This window comes from Myodes glareolus, chromosome 16 (genome assembly GCF_982192425.1).
Source record: "Myodes glareolus chromosome 16, mMyoGla1.1, whole genome shotgun sequence".
Taxonomy (NCBI): Eukaryota; Metazoa; Chordata; class Mammalia; order Rodentia; family Cricetidae; genus Myodes; species Myodes glareolus.
Window position 1 is genome coordinate 32,110,744 of NC_142041.1, and position 21,718 is coordinate 32,132,461.

At 42.6% G+C, this 21,718-nt stretch overlaps 1 protein-coding gene and 1 long non-coding RNA gene across 6 annotated transcripts in view; one reads left to right on the forward strand and one right to left on the reverse strand.

The window, feature by feature from the left end:
- The window catches only part of LOC125390792 (uncharacterized), a 28,457-nt gene extending 16,825 nt beyond the window's left edge, over positions 1–11,632 (forward strand). Inside the window, exons 2-3 of the long non-coding RNA XR_007228881.3 lie at positions 9,174–9,367; positions 11,521–11,632. This is a non-coding gene — a long non-coding RNA (uncharacterized LOC125390792). The remainder of the gene's footprint in view (positions 1–9,173; positions 9,368–11,520) is intronic.
- The window catches only part of Unc13b (unc-13 homolog B), a 204,638-nt gene that overhangs the window by 15,221 nt on the left and 167,699 nt on the right, over positions 1–21,718 (reverse strand). For 3 of the 5 annotated variants that reach the window (XM_048419904.3, XM_048419901.3, XM_048419903.3), the window contains 13 exons: positions 19,426–19,472; positions 16,653–16,731; positions 14,275–14,349; positions 13,427–13,646; positions 11,618–11,845; positions 10,884–11,025; positions 9,183–9,352; positions 8,672–8,787; positions 8,214–8,377; positions 7,448–7,598; positions 5,113–5,181; positions 2,814–2,903; positions 2,061–2,189 (listed from right to left, as the gene is read on the reverse strand). In XM_048419904.3, the coding sequence (XP_048275861.1) occupies positions 2,061–2,189; positions 2,814–2,903; positions 5,113–5,181; positions 7,448–7,598; positions 8,214–8,377; positions 8,672–8,787; positions 9,183–9,352; positions 10,884–11,025; positions 11,618–11,845; positions 13,427–13,646; positions 14,275–14,349; positions 16,653–16,731; positions 19,426–19,472 (1,680 nt within the window). Of the gene's footprint in view, positions 1–2,060; positions 2,190–2,813; positions 2,904–5,112; positions 5,182–7,447; positions 7,599–8,213; positions 8,378–8,671; positions 8,788–9,182; positions 9,353–10,883; positions 11,026–11,617; positions 11,846–13,426; positions 13,647–14,274; positions 14,350–16,652; positions 16,732–19,425; positions 19,473–21,605; positions 21,629–21,718 lie in introns of all 5 variants that reach the window. The other 2 variants (XM_048419902.3, XM_085677225.2) reach the window with 1 other exon arrangement.

Genomic DNA, 21,718 nt, shown 5'->3' on the forward strand with positions numbered 1-21,718 from the left:
GTTTATTCAAATGTATATATTGCCTCATGAAAATGAGATTGGGAAAAAGTAGATAGTAAAATACAAAGGCTAAAGTTTGTAGGCCTTATTCAGAGTCGAGTTCATTATTATGCTGGGAAAGAGAGATCAAATATTAAAACATCTGCATGGTTAAAAGATCAAACCTGAGAACAGTACCTTCCCTAACCAAAGGGAATCCAAAGATGACAGAGAAGCCCAGAATGTACCTAGCTAAACAAAGGCCCCAGGAAACCCTCCTATGGACATCAGAACCAGTAGAAAGTTTTATAAAGCCTTTAAAGAGGGAAGCCTTAAATATATGATTAGAATAAAAAGAACATTTAGAATGAGAAAAGGCAGTAGAAAAAAGAAAGTTCTTAGATCAGTGGTTCTCGGACTTCCTATAATGCTGTGACCTTTTAATACAATTTCTTATGTTGTGGGGACCCCCAACCTAAAATTATTTTCATTGCCACTTCATAATTGTAATTTTGCTACTGTTATGAACCATACTGTAAATATCTGTGCTTTCCAATTAGGCAACCCCTGTGAAAGGGTTGTTCAACCCACAAAGGGGTCAACCACGCTGGTTGAGAACCATTGTCTTAGATCTTTACTAAGGTCTTCAGAGGAAGCATTACAGATTGGATACATTCACCAGAAGGTAGATGTTCAATAGATTTCCCTCATTTGGTTCTACTGCCTTTCAAGAGCTATTTCCCTTTTTTTATGTCATTTTTCCCACTGTCGAATCAAGACTAAATTCTTACTCCTTGGAATCCCTTCACTCTATCCCTTTCTCAAAATACTTCCCCCTTCCCCTTTTTTTTAGTCAAGACAGGGTTTCTCTGTTTAACAGCTCTGGCTGTCCTAGAACTTGCTTTGAAACCAGATGGGGCCTGAACTCACAGATATCTGCTTGCCTCTGCCTCCCAAGTGCCAGGATTAAATGTATGCACATCCACCACCTGGCTCTCAAAATACTTCTAACAGACCACATTGATTGAATATACATGCATGCCCATGACACCGTGGATTCTTGAGGGAGTACTTAAGACTTTTCTTGGACCTGTCCTGGAACATTTTACATAAATATGCATACACACACACATACACGCATGTATGTGCGTGCGAGTGTACTTTGTTGGACTGTGTGTGTTTATTGCACTAAAGGAAAGTATATATGCAGAAGCAGTCCTAAGACATGAACTGTAATTAGAGTTACTGGAACTAAAAAGTAGTCCTGGCTTTTAAGTGGGTGGCAGAGGAAAGATATGGTTGGAAGTATCCAGAAAGATGGGGCTAGAGAAGTAGCTCAGCAAGTAAAGGTATGGTACTTGTCACCAAGTCTGATGACTTGAGTTTGATCCCTGGGACTAACATGGTAGAAAGAGAGAAGCAAGTCCTACAAATATTCCTTTGACTCCCATATGTATATGTGCACACACATTCACACACAAAAAGTAAACAAATAAATGTAATAAAAACTTGTTTAAAGAAAAAGACCTAAGTTTCTAAGCAACCCAAAATAGGTGAAGTGGTTCAGCCTCACAGGAGGTCGGGCTCAGCCTTAAGAGTTAGTCAGCGAATATAATCTCAGAAGGCATGTACAGAAGAATGAGTCACTAAAGGAAAAAGTTAAACCTTTGTGCCAGGAGCTCAGAGGCAGCTATAGTCTTAGAGGAAGGCAGTGCAGAATTTGCATGGGTCCATATACACTTGATCAAAATTAACCGTGAGACAGCAAAGGTAGAAGAAAGATGCTGGGGTGGCCTGAGAATTCTACTCAAATTGAACTACCAAACTGCTCAAAGCAAAACTTATCACAGCCATTGCTGTTCAACTCGGGCATGTGTATGCCACATTTTGTCGAAGGGTCCTTTGTCAATCAAAGACATCTACACTAAGACAAGTGGTCCAAAGTCAACAACTTACTCATCCTTGAGAACATCAAAGACTTTGTTTTGAGCTCGTCTCCACCAGGAATTTCTAGTAAAGAAAAGCTGAGCCTCCCAAAAGAGTTACTGTCAACTGACCTCACTAAGCCCTAAATCTCTTACCAGCTGGTACTGGCGACTGTAGAGGTCATGGCAGTTGTTGAAGATATATTCATATGTAGAGTTCAAGCAGGCTTTCACACAATCCTTTACCACCTGGCTGGCTCTTGGGGGACTCTGCAGTTCTTGTACCTGCCAGTTAACAGAAGAAATACAGGCCTAGGGTCCTGCTCACCTAGGTGGGATATCCTCGCATCATTCCTGCAAATCTTCTTTAGATTTATTTCACCTTTTCCAGATCTTCAAACCTTGCCCAGTGTTATGGTTTGACTGGAAAATATCCCCCATAGGCTCATGTTTTCTTAGTCTCCTGCTGGAGGTACTGTTTTGGGAGACTGTGGAGACTGTGGGTCACAGTGTCTAGCTATCAGACACAGATCACAAGGAGCAGACATTTGAGGGTTAGAGTGTGGCACTGCTCCCAGTTCTGCTCTCTGCTACCTAATCCACCAATATATGAGAAGCAGAAGCAAGTTCCTACTGTCCTGTACTAAGCACCTGCACCGCTCATACGTCTCTCTTCCCTTAGAAACTAGTGAGCACACCCTATCATAATACAGCAGGGTAGCTGATGGGGAGAACCTCCAGGTCTTCCTCATTCATCTATGGATTGCACACTCTTAGAAGTAATCTGGGGAACTGGCGTGTTTGGAAGTGGATGAATCCCGTAGCCTCAGACTATCCAATGACTCTTACTCTCCAGGTTTCTATGGCCAAATCCTAAGGCCAGCACTAGCAAGTTCTGTCCACCCTTACCTTCATCCTGAAGAAAGTAATGCTGGTCAGCAAGTCCACTGTAGACTTTAAATCCTGAAGTCTCTCAGGACTCCCAGCAGGGAAGTTATTCTGTTACAAATCAAGCCAGTGTTAAGAAAGGAACAGAGGAACACAAAACCTTCACTGCCAAAAGTAATGAAACCACAGTTTCCCTAACTGCTGCCCACTGGGATTTTCTATAGCTGAGCTGGGCAACCTACATTACTGGACTCCTTTTTTCTTCACTACTGATGCAGACAGGTCCTTGCCTGGTGCCAAGATGAATACTTTACAACTCAGAAAACCACACTTCTTCCCAAATCTGCTTCCCATGAATGTGTAAGCATTTGTTCAGATGAACACAGATACAGTCACCCTCCCCCTCCCTCCCCACTTCTTGGATGAAGATTTTTACACCCAATGAGTACTTCAAAAACTACAATCTAATTGCATATCATGAATATAAGTGAAGCCATGTTAAAGACCAAACTGAGATCCAGAACCTGTACTTTCTTTTTTAAAATTCTTTATCCATTTTACATACCAACCAATTTCCCCTCCCTCACCTTTTTCCTCTCCCCCTCCCCCAACCCATCCCCCTCATCCACTCCTCAGCAAGGGTAAGGCCTCCCATGGGGAGTCAACAAAGCCTGGCCTGTTCCATTGAGGCAGGACCAAGACCCTCCCCCCTGTATCGAGGCCGAGCAAAAGTTATTCCATCATATGGAATGGGCTCCAAGTCAGCTCATCGACCAGGGATAGATCCTGGTCCTACTGCCAGGGGTACCACAAACAGTCTAGGCTACACAATTGTCACCCACATGCAGAGGTCCTAGTTTGGTCCTATATAGACTCCCCAGCTGTCAGTCTAGAATCCAGAACTTATATTCACAGGTAGCCTGTCTCTGTGGGTTTCCCTGTCATGTTCTTAGCTAAGAGAGACACAGGAATTGTCCTGGAAAGGGGAAATAGATGAGATCTCCTGGATAAATTGGGGGGGGGGGGGGGTAAAGGGGAGGGAATGATGGATGAGAACATGAGGGAACAGGATGGTCGAGTTGGTGGAGGGACGGATTGGGAAAACAAGAAAAGAGATGTCTTGATAGAAGGAGCCATTATGGGGTTAGGGAGAAACATGGTGCTAGGGAAATTCCCAGTAATCCACAAGAATGACCCCAGCTAAGACTCCTAGCAATAGTGGAGAGGGTGTATGAACTGGCCTTCCCCGGTAATCAGATCGGTGACTACCCCAACTGTCATCATAAAGCCTTCATCCAGTAACCAATGGAAACAGATGCAGAGATCCACAGTCAAGCACCAGGTTGAGCTCTGTGAGTCCAGAACCTGTACTTTCAATCTATCCTGCTTGTCTAGTTTTCTGACACCAGCAGATGGCAGAGTTTTGAACGAAATCTTTGAAGTAAATTCCTTAGGATTTTCCTGTATGTCACAGATCATTCTCTTTGACATAAATTTTAGGAGGAAGCTGTCATGGAGAGCTGAAAGGAAAGACTGAGCTATTCTCCACTCTGTCAGCTTTAAGCTGGTAGATGGCTACTAATGCCAAAGGTGAGATTATAGTTATTTCTCCATTATTCGTGCAAATGCAGAGTAAGAAAAGTGCAGATAACCAAAGCCTCACTTTTGTTAAGCTGGAGGCTGCTCTTGCACTTACTTTCTAATGTACACGCACTGCTTGCTGTGGACATTCCTAACATTTGAAGCGAGTGATAAAGCCAGTATAAGAAGATCCAATTTAAAAGGAGCTGAGAAGATGTCCATTTCTCATCCTGAGTGCCCACTGTCCTACATCTATTTCCTCCTATACCAGAAAAAGGTATAACACCTAATATAGTTTACTTGTCCAAGACAGACTACTCTTTCTTCCCCTGGCCAAAGACTCATACGTCTCCTCAGGATTGAGAAGAGGGAAGAGAGAGGGAGAGAGTGAAGGAGGGAAGGAGGGAGAGAGGGAGGGAGGGAGGGAGGGAGGGAGAGAGAAATATGACTAAGTATCTAATATTTTAAGGGAAGTTCTGGGAGAGATTATGTCGTTAGAAAGTTGGCTAGAGTGGTATGAATAGGGCTGGAAAGCGACCTGTCCACTAAAAGCTGTCATACATGGTATTATGACATTGAGTCAGAAGAACCATGGTATTAACGGCATTGGGCATCCAGGTGGGCATAATGACACAGATCAGTTTCCTTGCCTTTCATCCTTATAACTAAGATTTTCCTGTGTCTTCCAGATTGAGTTTGATATTACTTATTACTCTACTCACAGCATGTCTTCACTTACTCTATAAGTAGAGAGGTCTATTCTCAGTGAGTTGTGTAGTTGATCCAGCAGTTTCACAAATCTCTCTTTCTGAGGGTGAGAAAAAACAATGAAAAAGAGAGTGGGAGGGGGCATCCGGTGGACAACACATCTTTTCTAATCTCTGCCCATGGGAACAATCACTGTAAAGGAGAACAGACTAGGTGAACCCAGTTCTATTGTTTTCTCAGCAGCACTGTCTTAAACTAGGAAACCTTTTCACGCTGACAAAGAGACATCCATATCCCTTGAAAGGGAAAAATCTCTTTCTAAACACAAGGATGTGACCAGTAAGTATATTCTCTGTCTGTTTGAGACTTTAATTCATCTTAGTCAGTCAAAAGGAAATTCAAACACTTTCTCTGACTTGCTCCTAAGTCTGAGATCTCTGGACTTCTGTTGGTGTATTTTTCTTTTGAGCTTTAAATAAAGCATTTGTTGATGACAGAAGCTTAAACAGTGTATATAGATTATTCATGCCATATCTAGAAGATGATTGAAACCTTCAAGGCACTAGAGAGCACTGGAAGTAATTAGTGACGTGATCAAGCAGGGCTGGGGGACTGGGTATCCCTGAGCATCAGTCACATCTTGTGGGTCCAAGGACTTGGGGAAAGGTTCACTGAAAAAAAAGACTCAGGGCTGGGCTGGGACCTCATCCTGGGTGCTTTGAAGAGACAGTTTCTGCTTTGCTCTTCCCAACCCTAGCAGCAGAGTCTGGGAAGGTCTAAGATGAGGGTCATCTAGCTGAGTCATCCTTGGTTTGACTCATATGACTAAGAGGAAGAGACAAGCCCAAAATAGCTCACAGAGAGATTGAAAGAGAGGTCTGGAATTGTCAGGGGTAGTGGAACTGAGGCTGTAGAGGCAAAGTATGGTTTTCAAGAGTGTCTCAGAGCCACAGCCTTCAATGTCCCTCAGAAGCCCTTCCAGATTCTCTGCAGGTAATGAGGACCTTGGAAGAGCTGGGAAAAGACAAACCATACTCAAGCCCTGCCAATGAGTGGCTATTAACTCAAAGTGGTGGTGGGCGGGGAGGGGGGGTAGGAAGCCAGGCATGCGGATGGACAAGAGCAGTGGGCACCCAAGTCACTCTGCTTCTAGCTACCTTCACTTTGCAATCTTGGCCCCAATCAGACACTCCCAAGCTCCCAACTTCCCTCCCCTTAGGACACTTTTCCTACACAGACTACCACATTCTGGATCTTCCTCATTCTATCACAGGCCCCTTGCCTCACTTACCTATAAGACCCCCTAGCCCACCTTCCCACAGCTATAGCCAGCACAGTGAGGCCAGTGTCCACTCAGTCTACATAGCTTTGGGGCCTGAGGGGCCTAACAGAGACTGGGTCTTCACCTCTTCCTTGCCACCTCGGTGCCAAAGAGCCTCTTGGGTATTCTTTTTCTTTGAGCAGGGGGTTTAAGACAGGGTTTCTGGGTAGCCCTGAGTGTCCTAGAACACACTCTGTAAACTAGGTTGTCCTTGAACTCAGAGATCTACCTGCCTTTGCCTCCCAAGTATTGGGCTTAAAAGCATGCACCACTATTACCCAGCTATCCCGGGGCATTCTTAACAGACAGAGTCTAGCAATGATGATGAGAGAGAAAATAGTGATGTATTTGAAAGATGCCAGAAAGACATAAGAAGTGTCTCTTTTAACTAAGTTTCATGCAATTTTCCTTAGTGTATATTTTAAGATTAAAATATATAATATGTACTATTTTAACAGTTTGATTTTCATAGAAAAAGTGCCTGTAGAATCACATGCCTATAGGCTATTAGCACATTTCTAGAATTCATTATATTGATTACATCAATAGATATTAATTCAATATATAATGGGATCTGATTGGCCTAATCAGTAACATTAACTCATCTACAGAAAAAAATCTATTAACAACAAAACATTATAAATACCCAAAGTCAGGGACCACAGATGCAGTAGACTGTGGGGATATCAGTAATTTTATGCCTACAGACAGAACATTCGTGATAGGTCATTTCATCCTGTTTATCCTGAATTTATGTCAGGTGGCATTCTGAGTAAAGGCTGCAAGACTAAACAGGATTGTGATTCAGTTATGGTCCTGACTAGAGGAGTTTTGTATGGGCTGACACAGCAATGTCTTCTAGAGCATAGCAGTGCCATCACTTCTTAGAGTCTTAAGATAGTCTATTAAGAAGGGGAAAAAAGGATTATCTTTCAAGGTAGCAACTATCTGAATATTAGGCACATCAGTCAATCTATATAACTGGCCAGAACACACCAAACCATCAAATGGTAGCATTTTGGTATGTGTATTTCATCACACTCACACCAAAGTTGGAGGCTGAGAAACGATCAGATGCAGAGACATTAGTGGAGGCAGTTGTGTGAGCATAATAGGCATTGATGTTGGCCAGTAAGGTGCTCATCACTGCTGGTACACCAGGACACATGTACTTGGATGACAAACATGCAAAATGCCTGAAAAACAGAAACCACATTCTCAAAGACTTTTCACAGTTTGTAGTAGAAGTCAAGTAAGAAGCCAATTATAGTTTGTGAAAGTAAAGCCAGATCAAATCGCCTTCCTCTGCTTTGCAGTATGGATTCATATGTACACCTCTATGGCAATATCACCAACTGATGTTTCTCCCTATAAACAAGAATTTCTATTATAGGTGTACTGGTGGATTCCACAGAGAAATATTTTCCCTACAGTTTAGAGCACTCTTTGTTGACTCAATCTAGGTCAGCTTGTTGGCTATGCATATGCATACATGGGCAAAAACATGCTGTATTTGCTCAGACATGTGATATCTGCATCTGTGTCTTTGTATACCTACTCACGCCTTTTTCCTTTCCTAATCATGATCTTGGTGGGTAAACAGGCAAATTCATGAGATGCTGGCAAATATGCTCCCTTTCTAATACATGCTTTTTTGCATTAAGGCATGGACACACTCCACCCAGTTCAAAGAGGAAAGTATGGAATCACTGCACTTTATGGTTACTAAGCACCTATCTACTATGTCTTGTGTCTTCATTAGCTACCTAAAGCATTAGTAGCTACTTCCCAGGACCCCAGGGGAGCCTCACGTCATGGCCTGATATATGGACTCGATGCCATAGCGCATGGCAAATTCATCCACAATTTCTTGGGCTGTCTCATCAAAGTACACCTTCCATGCATCATCACCCCGAGCCTCTGGGATCCAGACTCCTCCATTGCCTTGAATGTCTGTGAGGTAATGGAAAAGGTTCTGCAGGACACAGAGTAGAGAGAACAAAGGGTTACAAGCATATCATAACTAAAAATTTCAGTAGAAAATTTTCTTTACATCATTGCTCAGTCTTTCCAAAGGTCATTGCAGGCAGTTCTCATACTGAAAGAAAAGAACCACAGGTCTAGTCCCTCAGGTTAACCAAAGTAGCACAATGAACCAATAATAAAACAACAACAAAAATAGTCCTAGGTCTCCAAGAACCTGAAAATCTTTCTTATAGTCAAAACCCACTCCTGCTTTCCATCTCTTCACTTACAAAGCACTGCTCACCTCATGAAGACATGTATATTGCACATGGTATGGGGCTACCTTCTCCTCTCCCTTGATCTCCACATTGATTTGTAGTCGAATAGCCCCCGAGACAGCTGACTTGTCTGTCCTCTTTTCTACAAAGGAAAGAAGACTTGGGATTCACAGCAATGCAACTACAGATATAGCCCTATCCTGGTTTAATTCAAGGGGGCGGGAATGGCAACAACCCAAGTGGCCACACATTCTATAAATAACCCCGTACTAAGTGGAAGAACAGGAGTGCTCAGAGACTTACAAGGATTAGGGATTAGGATGGAGATGAAAAGATATGAAACTTGAAGAATATAAAAGCTAGAACTAAGTTTTAGCCATTGCCATTCTGTTTTCCACCATTACCAATGGTCAGCTCTCTAAAGGTAAGACAAGTTTTATATAGGATATGATCTGGAGTTTGGTGATTTGATAGATTTCCTAGATTCCTCAGAATGGTCTCCAATCACAGTAACATTTTATGATTCAGTTTCCTCACCCAGATTGTACCAGACATCCATCTCTCCACTGAGTGTCCGAACCTCAATGATGGTTTGACCAAGGAAATCATCAGACTCTCGCTTCAGTCGCTGTTTCACTCTGGATTTGATGTCATCGTCCTCATCCCACACACGTACCTTGATGCGATCGGAAGAGTTGTGGCACTCACTGTGAAAGAAGCAGGTAGAGAATTAGGTTGGACAGACCTAGCTAGCAGCATCACTATCACTTCCAGTTTCCAGCCCCCAAAGCTCCACCAACTAACTACACTTGAAAAAGAAAAAGAAAATTACAGCAGATTATGGTACTCAAATTCCAAGTGAATTAGTCTATCCAAGCAAAAGGTTTTCAATCCTTATGGATAGGTAGGAAATGAGTGGTTACGGTCAAGTCTGGCTTCTTATGCAGCTAACTGTATCATCAATTCCAACAGGACAACACTAGGGCTCCAGAAACAACTGGTAGCCCCTTCCTCAGAGTCCAAGACATGATCCTGGTAGGGTGATCAGGTTATATCTGCTTAGGTTTTCTAATTCCCCCATGTACCCAACTCAGGGCTTAAGAACTTCCACCACTCTATTATTCCCTTGAATGGCTGTTCTCTTCTGTGGTGTTTTTGCTTTGGAAAAGGGAGATGCCTGTCTCCATTTGTTCTCCTACCTAGAAGCTGTTTTCTGAATCTTGGTCTCTCACCCCAAACCATTACTAAGCAGAATGTTTTACTCAATTCCCTCTGTTCTCATATCTTTCTAGAGTCAAGATATTTCCATTAAAATACTATACTATAGTAGTTACTTCTCTACTGAAAAAAATAATGGATAAATCAACAATGCACATCTTGAAGACAGAAACTCTATCACCCATTCTGAGATGAACAGTACCATGTAAAGTATCTTGCATATAGGAACTGAATAAATTGTTCATCTATAATGAGTAAAAGATGACAACCGTGAACCAGTCCACTTTAAAGTAGCTACAGGAACGACTCAGATTCTCAAACACACAGGAGCTTTCCTCAGTAATTGCTACCTGAACTGGACAGTAATTTCACTGTATCCCAATCCCTTTCCCTGAGTGCTCAGAGGAGTCAGCAGAGCCTGCTTTCTATATAGTCAGCCTGCTCAGCAGATTCAGACCCAAAGTCCTGGTCTTATACTTTGGGGAGTAGGGATGTAAGACAAAGCATTTGGCCACTCCAGACTTTCATTCAAATTCTAGGATATAGTGAAATAGTCTGTAAGAAAGAGAGGTAAGGGGAAAGGAACGGAGGAATATGCTGGGGTAGGAAGAAAGACTTTCCTTAGGAAAGAGGGAAACGTCTCCAGACCTGATTGCCATTTTCAAGCATAATTACCCAGTTATAGGCCAAGACATCCTTTCCTCAGTCCTGAGAAAAACTTAATACTTTCTAAGCAGGGTTAGGGAGTAGTAACAGGGTAGTAGTAAAATTGTTCTAGTGCTAGAAAAAGCCCCAGGACCCATAAACTGACCTAGTTAAGACAGGGCTTTGGTAAACTACCAAAGACTGTAAGAAGAAACCCAAAGAAAGTATGGCTGCTGCCCAGCGAGGCAGGTGAGAATCTCCATAGTCTTTATGCAGTCTTAGGGCTCAAGCCAGAAAAGTGGGTTCTAATATCGCTTCTAAAATATATAAGTTTCCAGACAGAGAGTCATGTGTGCCTACCCCTCTGTGACTTACAAATGGAACTTCTCTTCCCAAACAGGATTCAAATTTCCAAAGATGGTTTTGGTGCGCTTCTTGGTTTTCCCAACTTGCACAGTCACATAAGGGTCACTGGATCCTGTCTTATCTTTGGCTTGTAGGCCCTGGGCACAAACCACTGCAACCCAAGCACAAATCAGAAAAGTACATTTCAGAGTTAAGTCACAAGTTCCCATAGCACTGACCACATTCTCTCCAACTCAGAGAAGCCTCCTGTATATGCACAGCAAGTCTAGCGCCTTACTTCTCCACATTTAACCTTAGCCATAGGCTATCAGCCTCTCCTTCAAAGTTTAATCCAAGAATCTCATCTCCTTCCCTGAGTACTTTCTGATCAATGGCCACCGATCTCACTGGTCCTTAACTCTCTAATATACACATGCTTCAGTTCTGCCTACCATACTAGCAAACCACTAGTGAACTAGTCTTTGGTCTCCTCCTTACCCCTTTCCTCCCATGCCATTTTTATAAAAATCCAACTGAGTGTACAATGTCAGATTGTTTGGATATGCTTGTATTACGGTTCATAGTGCTTGTGAATACTGGCTTCTTCTAGCACCAGGGTCTAAGTGGGAGAGGAGTGATGGATGATAGGATTCTCTTTTCTTCTCAGTTATAGATTCTTTCTCCTCAACACCTTGCTCCCTCATACATGAGATGCTACCTCCTTGTGCTTTCCCCACGGTCTCCGTAAGCTTTAGCTTGCTTACCAGTGATGGTAATTTTGGCTGACCATTTGGAGGTACCATCCAGGACACTCTGCTTCACTGTTTTCATCTGCTGCACGTGGGCAACTTTGCTCACTGTGAAGACATCTCGGATAACCTCAAAGATCTCTGGTTTATTCCGTTCTCGAATCTTCATACGGTCCTTCATAGCCATAATAATGTTCTGCGTCCTGTCCTCAGCTCCATGTTTAGAGCTCTTTTCAGCAGCCCCTGAAGGATGGCCCAGAGAGCAGAACTAAGCAACAGACTACCTCCCAGATCAAGGTCAAGCCAGGAAGAAGTGTTGGGAAGAGGCATGAAATAATGGGGGAAGCTTAAGGATGCTGTGAATTCCCTTCAAAAAGGTGATCACTGTGATGCCTGCTGCTTGCCCAGAGGAGTTTAAAATAAAATTTGAAAGGGAGCAAAATCTTGATAATGATGATGGGAATTCATTATACTATTCTGTTTAGACAAATATTGGAAGAGTCTCCATCAAGTCTCTAACTCTATGGTCAACATATATCCAAAGGGTGTTTCAGATGTTGTGGAGCAATGGTAGGTGGCCATGACAATTCGGCCAATCTTGCCTGCCAATTGGGTTGTGCTCTATGGTTCTAGTGCTTTTAATCTCAGCAAATAGTGTAGTATGATAAGAAAATAAAATCTTTGGTATCAAACCTGGGTTTAAACCCTAGTTCTACCACTCCTAGTTTTGTGAACTACTTTCTCTCTGTGAGGAAACAGTGGCATTTATCTCTCAGGATTTTTTTCTTTTTACTTTGTTATTTGAGACAGGGTCTCACTATGTAGCCTTAATTGTCCTAGAATTAAGAACTCACTATGTAGACCAGGCTGGTCTTGAACTCATAGAGATATGCCTGCCTCTGCCTTCCAATGCTGGGATTAAGGGTGTGTCCTATCATGCCTGGCACAAGAGTGTAATACACAGTCTTTCAACATGTGTATTATGATACACATTCTTTCCCGGCATGCAGCAATTGCTCAAGAAATGGTTACAATTATTATCTGCTTATCTTCTTCTACTACAACCTTTAAAGCATTATTATGAGTAACAGCAGGGATACATGGAGGGCTAAGAGAATACTTACCTACATTCCTTTACTGCCACTCTTCCTGGAGTCTGGCTACACTGAGAGCATACTCAGTAAAAGTTGGGCAGAGTGGCAGTAACTTTGAGTACTATCACCTTCCCTGCTAGGAACTTGTTGCTTTTCCTGTTCCTATGTACAAATACCATCAGCGGCACACGTGATATACGTAGCTGGGCTTTGAGCACCTGGTACACTTTTCTTATAGACTGTTGCTCCATCTACCTGAAACTTCTGTTGTCTAGAAGATCTGTCTACAAGTAATAAATTCTGTCTCCTAGGATCTAGATAGACCTATGGGAGGCTTCTCTGGGAGGCCTGGAAATTCAAAGAACTCTCTTTTCTTGTCCTCTCAGTCCTTGATTAAACATGCTCTAGTCACATGAGCAATGGTGTATATACTATTCTAGTTGAGCCTCTGGAACCAAATGAAATCTTGCAAGAGACTTGAGCTCCAACAGAAAGCTATAGAAAGTTCAAGGATTTTCCCTAAAGGAAGTTAAGGGAAAATGTAAGGCCCATTGTTTGGAAAGGCAGTATCTCTTGATTCTTGATCTCTTACATTTCTGAAAAGTAAAGGCTCTCAGAGTAAATTAGAATAGAAAACAATAAACCAGACACCATTGCTGTTTGCTGCAGACTGTTTTAAAAAGGCCCCGTTGTCCCTGCTTCCCAGTCCTCATCCCGTGGGACGACTCACGTTGTAGGCAATCGGCATTGAGCAGATCCTGGCACTTCTCATGGCACTTGACTCCACACTCGCTGCAGCGCATGCCTTGCCGGGCAAGGCCCCAGAGCAAACCTTCACACTCATAGCAGTAGGTAGGAGCAGTAGCTGACCAGACCTCAAAGTTGTGGGGTGTGGTACACGAGATGGGGTAGATTAAGGCCTGCAGAGTTTTCTTATACACATGGGATTTCTGAAAGACACATGCCCCATCACATACCAACAACTGTATGATCATGCTGAAAAGTGCCAGGGCTGCAACCTGGTTTCTTCTCTGAATAACACAACCTAGCCTGGGCCAGCCCAGAGCCCAGCCTGGCACAGAGAAGGCCCCACTAAATGTACTTCTAGTCATCCAATGTGGGCACACAGTTGAATCTGAACATTCATTCACTCTAGAGAAACAAGAGGGCAAAAGACTCACTATAAAACCCCCAAGATCAGGGGCTGGAGAGATGGCTCAGAGGTTAAGAGCACTGACTGCTCTTCCAGAGGTCCTGAGTTCAATTCCCAGGAACCACATGGTGGCTCACAGCCAACTGTAATGAGATCTGGTGCCCTCTTCTGGCCAGCAGACAAAAAGAACACTGTATACATAATAAATAAATAAATCTTTTAAAAAAAACAAAACCCCAAGATCAGTGGCCATATGCTTTAATACTCCAATCTGGACTCTTGTTTCTCCCAGTGTAGAAAATTAAGACCAGATATTATTTTGACAACCATATATGCCCAGAATTTTAAAATTCATAGTTAGTACAGCTACAAAGATGATCAATCCTGATGCCAGTAGACTCAACGAAAGTCCATGAGTCACTTACCAGCTCTTCATCCTTGAGAGAGGTACGTGTAGCCATTGCAGAAGTAATCCCCGCTTTCCGTGACTGAACCAGTGACTATGAGAGAAGAGCTGTCCTGTCAACCCTGGTTGCCACAAAAGACTAGCAAAGTCCTGAAGAGACAGCTTCAGTTTCTAATACTACTTGACTATAACAGATAACCATTCTACTTTTACTGTCATTTAGAAACTGCCCCTGGGTAATAGGTAATGGAGTCCTAGGTTAAGATGTAACACCCCAGGTCCTCAAGGGACTGTTCTAGCAATGTTAGTATGGTACTTCTTTCAGGATATCCACCATCCAAAGGGCTTTCCTCTTTCACTACTCTTAGGGTGTCTTATCCCATAGAAATTCCTTGTCTATGAGAAGGCAAAGGAAAAATGAAAAGCTTAGAATATAGTAAGGAACAGGTTATAAGAATGAGATACACACACAAGTTATCAGAGTCACATATAAGAACCATCCATGCTAACTCCTATGCCCAGATACCTCCCCACACCCAATCCATGGGGCATTAAAGGCCAGCAGCCCAAATAAACGGGGTATTTGGCAAGTAAAAAGGGGCAGTGAAGGTCAAACAGGACAGAAAGTAAAGTTCAATAATGGGGGCTGTCCTGCTAGCCAGGTTCTTATGTAGAGGAACTCCATGTTTCTGCCAAGCCAAAGTCTTAAAGGGGGCCCCTGGAAGACATATGACTTCATTAAGGCAGCAGAAATTGAGCAGGCAGAATTCATGAACCTCAGCAAAACATCAGTTGAGAGGGGTCCAAATAATTTGGGAATGTGGACTCTTAAGAGGATGGGGAAGGGCCCTGGATGCACTCACCATAGCCTGTGCAGAGGAAAGCAAAGAAAGGAACAACATGATGTTAAAGTCCCCTAAGGGCATAAAAACTTTCAGAGGCAACTAAGAGGTTCTTTCCTCCAGTTTATCACAGAGACATGTTCTAATAACTATCTACTAAAAACTGTCTCTCATCCAGAGAGCTGCCCAGGGCCCAGGCTGAGAGTACTCACACTCTAAGGGCCAGTGTGTCTCAAAGTGAAAAACAGGCAAAGCTAAAAGACAGAGAAGGGAAAACAAGAAATGATCCAGACCTGTTTGTGGAGAAAGGGAAGGGAGGTAGAAATAAAAGAGTAAGAAGAAAGGTAAGCAAGGAGATAAAGGAAATGATAATAAGGAAAATATGAGATCAGAATTCACCTTCTACCGGCTAGATGAGAAGCTGGTGGGAGATAAGGTTCACTAAAAAGAGAATGAAAAGGAAGATACAGAAATGGTAGGAAGTAAATAAAGAAAGAAATGGTGATGAAAATAAGGGAAATGACATTTCCATTTACCCAGTGAAGGAAAGAGAAACTGGTAGGAGAAAAAGAGAAAGAACAGAGAATAGGAGAAAAAAAGAAAAGGAGTGGATAGGAAAGCCAGAATGGACAGAACAGAGAGAAAGAGTCACAGGAGTAGAAAATGGGAAAAAGAAGAGGGTTCAAATCCTGCTGAATCCTCCCACCTCATATCTGACCTTAGAGCTCAGAGATTCTGGGAAAGCCTGGGTCCCACTCTATTCCTACCACTCACAGGCTACGGAAAATTCCTCACATTGATCCTGCTTTAGAAAGCATGGCCTAAGCCGGGCGGTGGTGGCACATGCCTTTAATCTGGGAGGCAGAGGCAGGCAGATCTTTGTGAGTTGAGGCCAGCCTGGTCTACAAGAGCTAGTTCTATGACAGGCTCCAAAGCTACAGAGAAACCCTGTCTCAAAAAAAAATTAAATAAATAAATAAATAAATAAATAAATAAATGGAAGTAAGGCCTAGAATAGGAGGTTTTGGTCATCCTTGAGATTCCAAGAGCACCTTTAACTCCTAAGCCTAATGCAATTCAGTTCCATAAATGTTTTATCATATCTTCTCAATGTCTTAGGTTAAGACACAGTCAATAGAACTTATGTTTTAAGACATTTTCATTTGACTTCTAGGAATGATCAAGTTCCAGTTATTTGTAGCACACACCAAGGTGTCAATAATCTAAATTAAAGGCAGGGGGTTGGGGTCAGTTTCCATTCTAGGTTATCAGAAAAGGTTGCAAAGCTACCTAGAGGAATTAAGATGCCTGATATAAGTAAGATCTTTGAATTCAGTATTTAAAGCATAAGCTACAAATGTTCCAGGTAGGAACTTGACTCATTGAAGAACCCAGGGTCCTGGCTTAGAAGTAATTTAGAACTAGGATCCACTGAAACCATTATTAAGTATCAGTAAGTCTGAAATAGCTGATTCTAATCCTGAGAGTTTGCCAAGTCCTATTGGGGTGTATATCCAAAGGCTACTACTGAGCTAATGCCAGGGTTTTCACTCACCAGATCACTGACAAGTGGCAGTGGCTTCTTTCTTCGTAGATCTGGCATGCTGTCAATGCCATAGAGCCCTCCAGCTGGCCTAAGGAGAGAAGAAAGCATCAGAATCTTTAGTCCTAGCTTTGTCCTACTGCCAGATCCTTTATTCTATTATCTTTGCTCTCCTCCTGCTCAGAGGATGATGAACTAACCTCCATGTACCTTTAGAAGATTAAGGAAGACAGTAAGCAAGGAAGGAAATCCAAGGGATTAGCAATGGAATCTTCTTTTAGTTTCTCAGTGCTTCCTGCCATTTCAGCAAGGTCTGAAAGCTCTTTTATCTCACTGGAACAATTCAAGGCACTTTTGTTTATTTGATGATGCTTGTACTTCAAAAGGAACTGGTGACCAAGAGAGCTTCCGCTATACATAGACCAGATAACTCCCCAAAGAGAAGTCTAGTATAGCCTATGCTACAACAGAGCCCAAAAGGTGGCTCCACCAGAAGAGCCTCCTGCCTAGGCAAGTAAGACGACTAAACAATGACATGTTGAAGGAGACTTCCATCTACCAGTAAGAGGCTCATCTGTTCTGTCTACTTGAGATTTCCGACACAGAGGGTCTCCATGAAGAGTTAAGGTCCTACAACTCAGAAGAGGCTGAGGAAGTGTGACTTACAAAGTCAAGGACTGGAGGTAGGAGGTAACAGCGAAGAGACTCTGACAGTGATAGTGTAGATCAATACTAAATATCTACATAAATATCTCTCAACAAAAACCAGAGAAGAATTACAGCAAAAGCAACTGAAGACCTATAAAGTGTTTACACTTTGCTATACTATTTTCTTTTGTCATTGCCTAATTTTCTTAACATAAAGTTTAAAAAAGAAAAACAAAAACAGTATGCCTTCAAAAGAGTATCAGTCTTATATTGCTATAACCTGAATTTTGGCTGCAGTTTGGTCAATTCCCTATGTCCTCTGCCAATATTCCTCCTCCTCTTTGAGTCTTAGTGTCACTTTCATAAAATACAGTTGAGTTAAAAAGGAAAAAAAGTCTCTGGCTCTTTCAATGCTGAATTATGAACTATAAGGAAAACAAACAAACTATCCCCCAAAACAAACCTTAAGTACTTAGTTTTGTTTTGAGAAAGGGTCTCGCTGCTTTGTCTAGGCTGGCCTTGGATTCGCTATATAGCAACCTAAGGATAGCCATAAACCACAGGCCTCCTGCCTCATAGTCTTCAGTTTACAGATGCATACAAACATACTCAACTAATCATGTATTTGCTTCCAGTAACAGTGAGCTAGAGCTAGTGGGTAGCTGGGTTGTCCACCATAATTGGTCTAAACATAGAAGTACCAGAAAAATCAGTAGATGTGACCATGATATAGGCATAAAAGGAAGCCACAAATTGGGTTAAGACCAGAAGCTGGAAGAGCCAACTCAACATACAAATGTCTAGTGAACTAGGTCCCTCAGCACAGGCGGTGGACTTTGTTTCAGTGAGACTAACAAACCTAAGAAGCACAGAAAGGAAGACAAGAGGAAATTCTTTGAAAACCCTTGCATCCTATTTTAAAACCAATTTGGATAGGCTCTACTGACATGTATACATTTCATAATTATTATAAGAAAGAATCTAAAGTTCACTGAAAAAGCAACTAGTGACAAGAATTCACAGTGAATTCTAGCAACTACAATATGCTTTGGTTAAGTCAAAGGTTTTTGCAACAACTAAACTTTTGAAAAAGATGGAAAGGGCTGGCTGGCTCTTTCAAATGACTCCTTGACCAAAGAAGACAAGACAAAGAGTGTGTGTGTGTGTGTGTGTGTGTGTGTGTGTGTGTGTGTGTGAGAGAGAGAGAGAGAGAGAGAGAGAGAGAGAGAGAGAGAGAGAGAGAGAATATGTAGTAGCTAACTTTGTGCTCTGACATTCTTCCCTGGCTAAGAGTGGGAGGAGGCAGGCTGAGAAGCTGATGTCAAAAGCCTTTGTGGGGCAACAGGAAAGGGAAGGTAGGAGAACTAAATGAGCTGCTGGAGGGAGAGGCCCTGGGGGATACTAGAGCTCCTCTCTTGAGAACAATCAGTAGGTTAGGGGTAGCAGTTGAGCTCTAAAATGACTCTGGTGCAATCACATGGGTCAGAAACAAAGCACAGACAGAACACAGAGCTCAGAAGGGATGCCACTTGTGTCTTGACTGGAGTGGGATGTAATAAGTGACTCACAACTAGAGCAGGACTGAGTCCAGGCAGTAATACAATCAGCTACACCAACAATGAAATAGGAAAAAATTTCAGATGAATATATTTATTCTAATGCTTTTATTTTCTATATAAAAAGCACATCTCCACTATGATACAAAAGATAAAAAACTACACATTCAGAGATGATTGTTCAATGGTTAAGAGCACTGACTCTTCCAGAGGATTGTGGTTCAATTCCTAGCACCCACATGGTAGCTCACAACTGTCTACAACTCCAGTTCTGGGGGATCCTACACCCTCACATATGCAGGCAGAAAATCAATACAAATAAAAAATTGGGGAGGGGGAGAGAGAGAGAGAAATTAGACAGGCAAGGATGTGAGTGCTAAATCAACCTCTCCTGGTCCAAGAACTGTTACACAAAGCTCCTGCCTCAGCCTCTAAGGAGTCAGTCAGCAGCTCTTTCCTCTACCCCAGACAGCCATCCAACCCATGGTGGGACCTTTCCCTTTCCCTCCCACAATCAGCATACGGAGCTGTCTCACATATCCCCAGAGAAAAGATGGAGTCCACAGGAAGCTTGCACGTACCCATCTGGGAGCCACTGAGGCAAAGAGGAGTCACCATCATCTGAAATCTTTAAAAAGAGAAGAAAAAAGTTAGCTCAGGGGAAATGGAAGAGTGCCTATGGGTTGGGCAGTGAGCAAAGTAGGTCACATGAGCCATTTTGTGAGAGAGCCAATCTGAAGTCTAAACCAATAGCCTATTACCTTGGGCATCAAATAGACTGCTGTGGTGAGCAGTACCTTCTCCACAGTAAACAGAAAGATCTCAAGATCTCAGGGCTGAGATTCACTGGGAGCAGCAAGCTGCTGGAACTCTTACCTTCTTTATATAAGCAATTGGGAGACAGCAGGAGAAAGGAATTTCTTGGGATCCCATTTATTGAGGTAAAAGGACAACTTGGTGTAGCTTGGGGTCCTCAAACCTCAAGGTCACTATGTAAAGATAAGAATGAGCCTAGCCCCTACATTTTATAAACTATCTAGTAAGAGGTCATAGGGCAGATTAAATACTTGGGCTATGATTCTGGTGGATTTTACGGTACATAAAACTTAGGATAAGAAGTTGAAAGCTGAGGTACCAAGCAATCAAGAAAAGAACAGTTACAAAAAGAAAATAAAACAAAACCCACTTTTTTAAAGTTTCTACATAAAACAAGAGCACAAAACCAAATGAACAATAAAAAAATTTTTAAGCAGTGCAGAGAAGAGAGAGTTCTAAAGTTAACAGGGGTCCCCAGGAAAGCCATCGTGCAGGCTTTTGGGGAACAAGAAATCAATACTGGCACATCTGGGGCTTCCTAGCGTGCTTTGTTCCTTTCACCCCAACTGCCTTGGTCCTTAACTCTCCTACTGCAAATGAGCTCCAGAAGGGGGACAAAAATAAGGTGGTTAACTGTGGAGGGAGTGACAGACAGAACAGTATGGGGAGCTAAGACAGGCTAACAGGTGATGGAAAGGAGGGCAACAGTTCAGGTGGACTTAGGATTGGAGGTCCTCCTCTGTAAACACCTGTCACCCATCTGTCTACTCCATCCCTATTCCAGCTCATCTGCCTCCCATCCTAGTCCTGGAGGGGAGGACAGTGATAAGGGGAGGGCTAGGAATGTGCCAACAGAAGAAACAACCATGGGTGACAGCCATGGGAAACAAGTCTCCCAAGGATGCTGGGGCAGAGGCAGAGATCTGTGTATCTAGACCCTACCAACCAGGCCATATCTTCCCTCTGGAAGCAGCTACTGTACTGAAAGGATTCTTACCTCTTTTTTTTTAATTCTTGGAATTAGACATTTGCCAGAAACTACTTGGCTTCAGAAAACAGACAAAAAAAGTCTTTGGGAGCTAGGCCCAGATCGTGAACACTTCCTGTGCTCAGAGAGGGCAACAGTTTGCAGAAGCACAGAGCATGCATTCACAGCACACTGAAGGAGGGAGGGAGCAGGAAGAAGTCTAGCCAAATACTTATAGAAGGTATGCTCATAAACAGAGATATACCTAAAGAAAAGTCAAGGTGAACATGAATCCTGTGCTTATAGGTTCAGAACCTATGAACAAACTCATCTGAACAGGATTCAGTGTTTGTTAGAGCCAAAGTCACAAGCAACATAAATCCTCACTAAATTCAAGAGCCATAACTAACAAGCACAGGGCATTAGTGCTTCACAAGGCTTGCAATGGCCAAATAACAGGTGTATGTACAGAGGCTTATGCCCAACCAGAAGTCAGGGAGTTAGCTGAAAAGCATGAATGCACTTTCATACTTAGGGTTCCAGACCCTAAATATATCTGTCGTAGCTCCCGAAATCAAATATAAAGTATGTGAACATGCTGGGCTCAGTCAGGGTTGGTTACAACATATGCTAGAGTTGGCAACAAGTAGGAAATGGACACACACTGTGCAAACTAGGAGAAGAGGAGGGCAATCAAGTGTGTTGCCGTGTCAGACTGAATACAAGTGGAAGCACACACATGCTACATTGAATGTGCATCCATGCCAGCACACACACATTCTCTCACTACGTTCCAGGGAAGATGGCATGAGCACACACAGCAGGAGCATGCATACAAACTTCTTTCTGGAAAAACAGGCTATCTAATGTGAACCACAGCTCAGAGGCACAGATCATGCACACATATACATACACACAGTAATCAGAAAGCAGTAGAAAATAAACAACAAAATAGGCTCAAATGACCAGAGGCACAACCTGAAGAGCTTCTTGCTTTCCTTCTGTAGGAGAGAAAGAGCAGGAAAAAAACAAAAAGGGCAGAAAGGTTAGTAGGTTCAGTTCTATTGCAGGAACCCAAAAGAACGGCAGCT